This window comes from Lactuca sativa, chromosome 7, assembly GCF_002870075.4.
Source record: "Lactuca sativa cultivar Salinas chromosome 7, Lsat_Salinas_v11, whole genome shotgun sequence".
In the NCBI taxonomy this organism is placed as follows: Eukaryota; Viridiplantae; Streptophyta; class Magnoliopsida; order Asterales; family Asteraceae; genus Lactuca; species Lactuca sativa.
Genome location: NC_056629.2, coordinates 44,069,816 through 44,080,485, shown reverse-complemented (window position 1 = coordinate 44,080,485; position 10,670 = coordinate 44,069,816). Strand labels below are relative to the sequence as shown.

The 10,670-nt window shown below is 34.3% G+C and overlaps 1 protein-coding gene across 1 annotated transcript; it reads left to right on the top strand.

Moving 5' to 3' along the window:
- The first annotated feature begins 1,688 nt into the window (after positions 1 to 1,688).
- Positions 1,689 to 8,174, top strand: LOC111906599 (phytochrome E). The gene is made up of 4 exons (XM_023902356.3): positions 1,689 to 4,343; positions 5,418 to 6,210; positions 6,813 to 7,106; positions 7,878 to 8,174. The coding sequence occupies exons 1-4, from the start codon at positions 2,291 to 2,293 to the stop codon at positions 8,077 to 8,079; spliced, it is 3,342 nt and encodes a 1,113-aa protein (XP_023758124.1). The 5' UTR covers positions 1,689 to 2,290; the 3' UTR covers positions 8,080 to 8,174.
- Positions 8,175 to 10,670: the final 2,496 nt, after the last annotated feature.

Genomic DNA, 10,670 nt, shown 5'->3' with positions numbered 1-10,670 from the left:
ACTTTTCTGAAACTTTTCAAATAAACATGAAAAGATATTAGGTACCTTTAACAAAACAAAATTTAACTATCTTGGGAACTGACATTAATTATGAAAATGTTACTTTTATATATTAGAGATGATTATGATTTTTTTTTAATTTTTATGTCATAAGAATCCGGTTAATTTTGGCATGATTTTAAAATATCATTGAAATTATTATGTTTTTGTATATCATATCAACCTACTTTTTTATCTTTGTATAGTAACAATAAAATTTATTAATTTACACAACAAATATAGATATTTCAAATTTTGTAATATTATTATACCTTACAAAATACAACTCCCTCCAAAATAAATTTTCGCCAGTGATTTCATCCATAATTTCAACAAATTTAAATTTGTATTTTCTTTATATAAATTTTTTTTAATGATCCTGGTTTTTTTTCTCCAAAAGTATATCAAACATTTACGTCTTAGATAATGCTGCCCTATTATAATTATTATTTTCCAAAAGTGTATCCGTTTAATGAGGAATTTGATATAATAAAGGAAGTGAATGTTAATTAAAACGAGATATATATATTCCATAATTATTACATGAGTTTATCAAAAAAAATTAATATCAAGGTGTAAACATTAAGCATTTTTAAAGTGAAATTTCAGAACACATACAAAACCATGATGTTGTACAATGAAATATAAAATTGAATAGACTGAAAAAAAAAAAAACACTATTAAAACAGTTAATCTTGAAAATAACATAGTTATGAAAAATTATAAAGTAAGATAAAAATTATAAGATATTAGGAGATTTGTAAAAAGTACATTTAGTAAAAGCGTTACGGTTATTAGAAAAAATAAGAACGTTAAGATTAGTGAAAATACAATATATAAATTAAATTATCACAATAGTAATGAAATGTCATTATTTGATATTTCATATAATTGACAGATATATCAAATTACATTGATGATATACTAAAATTATTCACAGTTGCGCTAAAACTAATGCAAAGTTCTTGCGAACACTAAATAAATAAGAACAAACATAAAAGCTAGCATTTATATTTATAATCAATTTAAAATAAACCAATCATGATTTAGAAAAGAATCTCCATTGATGATATACTAAAATTAAATCTATATAACATTTAACATTTTATAAATTATATTACATAACTTTATTTGAATACATGATATAGTTATCAATATTTAATGCAATAGAAAAAACGGTATATTGGTTGTCAATATATGTTTAAATTATGTAACATTATTATGCAAGGAACATCTAATTAAAATGCTTATAAATATATAAATATCATAACTATATGAGACGAGGAAAGTCGTTCAACTAATAAAACAAAAAATGATGTCTACAAAGAGATTTTTCAATGATTATATATATTTATCGTTTTCAATGTATTTTCTATACATTTCAATAATACCAATAACCATATATTTTTTTATAATCATTATACAATATGTATAAACGATTATATGTTTTTTTATGTATTTTTCGCATTTAACGCGAGCTATAATCTAGTTTTAATTATAAAAATAAAATTTTCAAATACATGTGGCATGAAGAGATGGTGAATGCTTGGTGCCATCTATGCCACGCCAATCTTTACATTTTTCACTTCTTTTTTGTACCACGTGTGGCGGCCTATTAAACCTGTCATCTTTCCCCCACCACATTCCAAATTACTTCAAATGGATAGATTGGATGTTACCCAGCCCCTCTTTCGGATGTCTATTCTAAACCACCAGTTTTCGTGTTTTCAGTTCGTCTTTTACTTCTATTTTTCATACCCAATCCAACGTCACCTGAACCATTTTTATATGCGGAACATGGGCATTTTGGAAGGCAGATTTTGGAATTAGGAGTTTCGTGTTCTGATAAGAATGAGATACAGATTGTGACAGATGGATTTGTGATTCTCTTCCTCTATTATCTCGGAATCTTCTTTTTCGTCTGTGTAATCCTTTTACCTTTTTCTTGGTCCACACCATCTTTATAAAGTTCCAGTATTTCTCCCTTTTTTATCTTTTCAGTAAGAAATTGTACTGTTTTTGCTGAAGTTAATCCCGGTTTATTCTAATGAAGAAGCCAAGTGAAATGAAGAATTCGGTATTAAGAAGATCAAGACAGTGGCAAATGAAATCAACATGTGGAGACTTGAAGAACAAACTCAATCATTTACAACAAGAGTGCTGATTCTATACCATCTGCAAACCTTTTGCATAGAACCCAGTTCAATTTTATCAAGAAACAGAAAGAAAGCTTCCATAGAAGTGCTCAAAAATGGAGTTAGGGATTAGAGGAGTAAAGCCAGACGAGCCAACCATTAACAACCATAACACCACTGCGGCACCTTCATCATCATCAGGTGGAAGCAACATGAATCCTACGAATAACAACCACACCTTGGCTCAGTATGGTGTTGATGCGAGGTTATTATCAGAGTTTGAGCGTTCTGTCGGATCTGGTAAGTCTTTTAACTACTCGGATATGCTCACAAATGCACCAAAAGATGTGGCGGAAAAAGAAATGACTGCTTATTTAGAAGCAATTCAAAGGGGTGGCTTCGTTCAACCTTTTGGTTGTATGGTCGCAATCGAAGAAGCCACTTTTAGAATTATAAGTTTTAGTGAAAACTGCTTCAGTGTGTTGAATTTGAATCCGGATGAGCCCAAAAGTCTGCTCGGAATCGATGCTAGAACCCTTTTCACCTCAAGTTCTTCGATTTCGTTACAAAGAGCAGTGGCTTCTAGAGAAATCACTTTGTTAAACCCGATTTGGGTTCATTCTAAAAAGACCCGTAAACCATTTTATGCTATTCTCCATAGGATTGATGTGGGTGTTGTGATTGATTTAGAACCGGCTAACTCTAGTGATCCCACCTTATTACTTGCTGGTGCAGTTCAATCACAAAAACTTGTTGTTAGAGCAAGTTCTAGACTGCAATCTCTCCCTGGAGGAGATATCGGGGCGCTATGTGATACTGTTGTAGAAGAAGTTCAAAAGCTTACGGGTTATGATAGGGTAATGATTTACAAGTTCCATGACGATGAACATGGTGAAGTTGTTTCAGAAATTAGAAGATCCGATTTAGAACCGTATTTGGGAATTCACTATCCAGCTACAGACATCCCACAAGCAGCTCGATTCTTGTTCAAACAGAATCGTGTAAGGATAATAGTTGATTGTTGTGCGGAATCTGTTCGAGTGATTCAAAGTGACGAATTAAAGCAACCTTTATGTTTGGTTAATTCTACCCTTCGAGCCCCGCATGGGTGCCATGCGGTTTACATGGCTAACATGGGTTCCATCGGGTCTTTGGTGATGGCAATTCTTGTAAATAACAATGCATCCATGAAGCTATGGGGGTTGGTGGCATGCCACCACTCTTCTCCCCGTTATGTCCCGTTCCCACTTCGATATGCGTGTGAGTTTCTAATGCAATCGGTTGGTTTACAGCTTTATATGGAACTTCAATTAGCTGAACAGAAAGCCGAAAAAAGGGTTCTCAGTATGCAAACGACTTTATGTGACATGGTACTAAGAGATTCCCCTTTCTCGATTATAACTCAGTCTCCTAGCATAATGGATTTAGTAAAATGTGATGGGGCGGCTTTGTATTACAATGGGAAAATTTGGTTACTTGGTGTAACTCCAAATGAATCACAAGTTATGGATATAGCTAATTGGTTGTATAGTGAACATAAGGACTCAACGGGGTTCAGTACCGAGAGTTTGTTAAATGCTGGTTATCCTAGTGCGGTTTTGCTTGGTGATACGGTTTGTGGTATGGCTGCCGCACGAATCACTTCTAAAGATTTCGTGTTTTGGTTTAGATCACATAAAGAAAAAGAAACGACTTGGGGAGGCGCAAAGCATCATCCCGAGGAAAAAGATGATGGTAATAGAATGGATCCAAGATCTTCTTTTAAGGCGTTTCTTGAAGTGGCAAAGAGTCGAAGTTTGCCCTGGGAAGTTTCTGAGATAAATGTGATTCATTCTTTGCAGTTGATAATGAGAGCATCGGTTCAAGATAATGCCGATAATGGTGGTGGTGGTCGTAAGGTGGTGAAATATGGTCAAGAAAGTGAGAGTATAGGTCAAGGGATGGATGAAATCAGTGCGGTTGCATGTGAAATGGTGAGATTGATTGAAACGGCGTCTGTCCCGATCTTTGGGGTTGATGGATCTGGTTTGATCAATGGATGGAATGCAAAAATTGCAGAGTTGACCGGTGTGGTGGCTAGTGAAGCTATGGGGAAGTCTTTGATTGATGAATTTATTCTTGAAACGTCACGCGGAGTCGTTGAAGATCTTCTCCGTAGAGCGTTGGAAGGTACATCTTTTTATCAAAATCTATGTACTTAATTTCAATTGAAGCATTCATAATAGTGCAACTTAGTTATTAGGTCTTTTTTGAAACTTTTTATGTAAAAAGTGTGTGTGTGTGTGTGTGTGTGGGGGGGGGGGGGGGGGGGGGGGGTCATTGAAGTTGTAAATTTGTTCAAAAAACACCATTCAAGTATTACATGTTCAAAAAACACCATCAAACTAAGGTATATGTTCAAAAAACACCAATGAAATACATGTTCCGTTCAAAAAAACACCATTTTTATGGTTTAGGGTATCTTACATGTTTAGTCCCTAACTTTTTTTTTCTTAACTCGAATGGTCCATAATGTTTATATTTATTTTGCCTTTGGACCCTGATCCAAAGACTAATATACCCTTATTACTTTCATTTAACATTTATTTTTATTACTTGTTAATTATTTATACAATTGATATATTTATCATAAATAACAATATAAATTGTATAAATAATTAATAAATAATAAAAATAATGTTAAATGAAAGTAATAGGGGTATATTAGTCTTTTAACTCGATCAGGGTCCAAAGTCGAAACAAATTTAAACTATAGGGACCATCCGAGTTGAGAAGAAAAATTAGGGACTAAAAATGAAAGTTACCCCAAACCATAGAGATGAAGTTTTTTGAACGGTACATAAACTTCGTTGGTGTTTTCTGAACAAATATCTTAGTTTGATGGTGTTTTTTTGAGCATATAACACTTGAATGGTTCTTTTTAAACTAATTTGAAACTTTGATGGTCTTCTAAGTCATTTTGCCCAATAGGTTTATCTGGTACATTTACTTTAGTTTGAGTTAGAATGTTAGATAAAGTTTACAATATACATATTACATATTAATATCTTGAATTTTTCTCCTTCTTAAGTCAATTTTTATCTTCTGACCGAGTTCTCCTTCTCAGGGTAGTTCTAGTCTCACATTTTTTTTTTGAAACGGAAAATATATTAAAAGACACATGATTAGCAAGTAACTAGATCATGGGCATGATTACAAAGAGTACAATGGCAAGTTCTAGTCTCACATGCTTTGTTTATACAGGTGAGGAAGAGAAAAATGTTGAACTGGAACTAGGGAAGGCTGGTACAGATCAGCAAAACAACACCACTATATACATCATGGCTAATACATGCACAAGCCGGGACTACATGAACAATGTAATAGGAGTCTGCTTCGTGGGCCAAGATGTAACAACCGAGAAAATTGTCATGGATAAATTTGTACGCATGGAAGGAGATTATAAGGCGATTATACAAACTCTAAATCCATTAATTCCTCCTTTATTTGCTTCCAATGAGAAGGCCTGTTGTTCTGAATGGAACGCCGCCATGGAAGAGCTTTCCGGTCGCCGGAGACATGAAGTTATCGGAAAAGTGCTTCCTGGGGAGGTTTTTGGGGGTCTATGTCGCCTCAAAGATGAAGACACGTTGATGAAATTTACGATTTTGTTGTATAGAACAATCAACGGTCACGATACCTCCGATATGCCATTTGCATTTTTTGGGAAAGATGGGAATCTTGTGGAGGTTTATCTGACAGCAAATAAAAAAGTTGCTGAAGGAGGAAAAGTGGTTGGGTGTTTTTTCTTCTTGCAGACTAGTCCGCAAGTGTCTTTTGGTGAAGATGAAGGAGAATTTGTATTGAAACGTGATAATTTGGCGTACATTAAGCAAGAAATCAAGAACCCTTTAAACGGGCTGCAGTTCACTCATAAACTTCTTGAAAACTCGGGTGTTTCCAGTTATCAGAAGCAGTATCTAGAGACGAGTGTTGCTTGTGAAAGACAAATTGCATCCATCATTGACGACATGGATATAAGAAGTATTGAAGAGGGGTAAGAGTCTTAATTATCTAAGGTGTTTTTTTTTTTTTTTTTTTTTTGTCTCAATGGACTTAATGGGGACAGGCTTGATATGGTAAGCTTTATATTGCTGTTTTTTTATTAATGCAGAAAGAAAAACTTGAATAGGGAAGGTCAAGGTTTTCCTTGTTAAGTCCTAATTTTTTACAAATTGCCCACATTTATTCTTTCCTTCCATTTCCTCAAGTATGTTGTTTTCTCAAATAGTTCTTAACACATCATCTATCCAGACAACACTTGGTAAGCTAATTTATGGGTGTTTCTTTTTTAGTTAATGCAGACATAAAGACCAAATTTGCCCTCATTTATTTTTTCCATCTATTTCCACGAGTGTGTTGTCATTTTCTCAAGTAAATTTTAAATATCATTTAGTCAGGCAGCATGCACTTTCTCCTGGCTGACATGCTCTTAACATTCAAGGTCAAAGCACATACTTTTTAAATCAAGTATTGATACACAGTTATTATATTTCAGAATACAACCTTTTATAATGCAATATATAGTCATTATCTACATTTCCCTTTTCACTTTCATCCTGTTTAACTGTTAATGGTGTGAAAATTTTCATTTTGCAGCAGCATGAAGCTGAACATGGACCCATTTGTGATGGAGAATCTTTTAGATGCCATTGTGAGCCAAGTTATGATTGTGTTGAAGGAAAAGAATATACCACTAGTTCATGAAATACCTGATCAAGTGAAAAAGCTTGCTCTTCTTGGTGATCAAATTAGGCTGCAGATGGTGTTATCGGATTTCTTGCTCAGCATTGTGCATCATGCACCTTCACAGAATGGGTGGGTGGAGATCAAAGTGTCCCCTGGACTACTGATGATACAGGATGGGCATGAGTTCATTCATCTACAGTTCAGGTATAGTTTATGTCTGTGCTTATCTCCTTTTTATGGCTTGAAGAATCTGAATCAGACAATGAGTTGATTAAACATGGATGCCAAAACAAAATGCTTTTAGGAGGTACTACGTATAAGGATAAATTCAAGAAATAGAAACGTACCACCATTGATTTGTTTATTACAACATCCTACTTCAAATTCTTTTTGCTGCTATAATTGGGTAAAATTTTCAAATATAATGTCCTAATAACAAAACGAATGAAAGTACGATGCTATAGTTAGGTAGATACTTCAAAATACAATCCCTTAATAAGAAAGTTTGAAATTCAGTATTGTAATCGAAAGAAATGAAAGTACAATGATATACTTGGGTAGATTTTTCAAAGTACAGTCCTTAAATAAGAAAAACTGAAATTACAATAACGTAATAGGAAGAAATTAAGGAGGATACTATAATACATTAATGAATGAAAGTTCGTTGCTAGTTCTTGCATTTAGCACTTATGTATATATGAATTCGGGTAGTCCATGCAAAATCTACCTAATTGTAGCAACGTTATCCGCATAACTGGGTACATCTTTCAAAGTATAATGTCCTATTAAGAGAAACTTGAAAGCAAAATGTTGTAATTGGCTATGCTTTTGAAAGGACAATGCTTTAATAAGAAAGATTTTAACTACAATAGTGTTACAAAAAGAAATGTATGTAAGATCTTTTAATGCATAAATAAATGAAAGTATGTTGTTATTTCTTGCATTTAACCCTTATGGATTATCTTGTTCTTGTAGAATGACTCATCCTGGTCCAGGGTTGCCTGCAAATATCATCGGAGACATGTATGAAGACCGAAAACAATGGGGTACCCAAGAAGGACTTGCTTTGAATCTTTCTAGGAAACTTCTTGGCATCATGAAAGGCCTTGTTCATTATGTTAGAGATGATAATAAATGTTGTTTCCTTGTTGAGATCCAACTTAAAACTAGGAAATGAAGATCTCAAATCATGAATTTTGTTGTGTTCAAATGTAAAAAGATCATTACGTTCAAATATAGAGGCTATTAATATTTATTCCAGTTTTTATGATATCTTGATAACTCAGATTACTGAATCTTGATGTGCTGCAGAATTCAAATTCAATTCAAAAGGGAAGATCTTTTTTTAGGTCACACCTAATACTTTCCGGATAGAAAACTAGTGTCGATTTTGAAATTATTTTTCAGCGCATTATACTTGTTATTAGTTATTAGCATTGTTTTGCTTTCAAATATTTCAAAAATCAAGACTCAGAATTCATCTTGATTTTAAGATGAAAATAGTTCGTTTTCACTGCAAAACTCAAGATGTAACCTCTTGCATGAAATGACATTGTCCGCATGTGACTTGGTAGGGCTATCTTCTATTGATGAAATAAAAAGGGAACTTACGAAAGATAGAATAGACTGGAAGCAAGTTTTTGCCAACCTTATTTCATATTTTTGGAGAACAAAAAGTATGATTTTTTGTCACGTTGACAACGGTCTAATCTTGGTCAACCAAACACAATATAATGTCATGTTGTGGTAAAAAAAACAAGCCCATGAAGTTAAACATGTTATAATGCATAATACATATTTTATAACATCAAATACAAGTCATTCATCACAATATCAACATATTTGACCTGTAAAATGGCTTCTACAAGAAACCATTTTCTAATTGCAAATTCCGTAATTTTCATTGATATTATCCAGATTCCGGATAAATGAGTATATATACTTATATTTTGCTCATTTGGAACTCTAAAGAAATCTAACAATCCATATACTTTTGGAATAGTACTTACTATTTTGTGCCTAAAACTTTGAGTGTTCCTCACAGAATATCTCAAGTTGAATTTCTCAATAGCCCAATCATAGAGAAGAAATACCAATACATAAAGCGAACCTACAAGATACGTGACATATCCAGATTCTTGATTACCAAACGCATGTTTTTACCCCTATAACACATGTTTCCAAGAATGAATCAGTTGATGATAAAGAAGAGTCAAAGGCATGGTTTTTTTAGGAAAACCATATGCCACAACGTGGCATGCCAAATGAAGAACGTGTTTTCTGATGGACACCATGACTTAGCATGAAGAAGTTCCATGATGTGGTGAACGATGCAGCCCAAGCCTATGATTTTTAGGGTTTCTTTCATATTTAAAGCCATTAACTCATGATTTAGGACATCCTTTTCAGTATCTAACCTCCCAACGAAACCCTAGCCCCCATTTCATGCTTGTGAGCTTGTTTGATTGATTGGAGGCATTGTTCTTGGTTTTGGTGAAACTTGAAGAAGAAGGAAGTTCATTTTGGTGCAAGGAGGTAAGAAGTTAGCTTGGATCCATCTTTCCCTTTAGATTTCTGAGTTCTTGGAGGTATAAAGTTCACATCTTGACCTTTGTTCTTCTTGTTTCAAGTTTGAGCTCATTTTAAATTATTATGGTCCCTTCTATGAATGTTCTTGGAGGTTGAGGAACTCTAGAGTTTGTTGTGACTCTCAAATGGTCCTTAGGTTTTTTATAATGAGAAAATATTATGTTTGGAGCTAGTTTGGGTCCATATGCAGGTTAGGGTCATATTAAGGACTTAATGGACTTAGGTTTGTAGATCTAGCTTTAGGATGGAGTCTTAAAAAGAACTAGATCTGAAGTTATGAGCTTTGATTTGAAGGGATTAAGCACGTAATGAAGATTTTGGCATTCTACCAAAAGCCACGGCGTGGCCTAGGGTTTGCCATGACGTGGTGGTGCTCAGAATCACGAATATATGGTCCTAGCATTGCCACAACGTGGAAAAGTAGAGCCCATGACGTGGAAATGTCCTGCATGTCGACTGTTTTGTCTTTTCGTTCCTACGACGTGGTCAAGGAGAGCCCACAATGTGGCGTTGACTCTGTGGATCTTTGAGCATTGTCTTTTGACCAGTTTAACCTTGTGTAAAACTTGGGGGATTTGGGTTGTTTATTGAGGATTTATCTGTTTTGGTGTTAGTCGGTTCGAGGGATTGATCAATGCAAGGAGTTAGAGTGTTGTTGTGTTTCTCCAGTTCTGCGATCAGGTGAGTTACTCACTATGCCACGTATCCCATTAAATATCCTTTGCATGGTAGGATAGAGTTATTGTTAGAGTACAAGTGTGCTAGTTGTCTATGATAAGTATTTGTTGTTCCTTTCAGTTTAGAACACTTGGTGGTTTAATATGCTAGACTGGTAGAGTCTTGCATGGTGATCATATGATAGTGTTAGGGGTTATGTTGGTAGGGTAACTGGGGAAGTCCAGTTAGCAGGATTATGTACGAATTACCAGCGTAGGAATTAATTGATAAGTGGTCAATGGCAAGGTAACTAGGGAAGGCTAGTTGTCAAGGATATCTAATATGCTAATATATGTTATGTGTTTATGTTACATGATTCTATGGTAGTGATAGTTTGGGTTCTATATAGTCTAAGTTGGATAGCTTGAGAACTCTTGGTCTAATGCCTTATTGTGATGTTCTTGTCTTATTGTCGCTCTAAGGTGGATCATTTGTTCGATTGTCTATCTGAACCCTGATTAT

Bases quoted from the DNA above. Each gene is read 5' to 3' on its own strand.
- LOC111906599 (XM_023902356.3), top strand. From the start codon at position 2,291: ATGGAGTTAGGGATTAGAGGAGTAAAGCCAGACGAGCCAACCATTAAC. The intron at 6,211-6,812 runs GTAAGAGTCTTA...TTCATTTTGCAG, and splicing joins ATAAGAAGTATTGAAGAGGG to CAGCATGAAGCTGAACATGG. The intron at 7,107-7,877 runs GTATAGTTTATG...TTGTTCTTGTAG, and splicing joins TTCATTCATCTACAGTTCAG to AATGACTCATCCTGGTCCAG.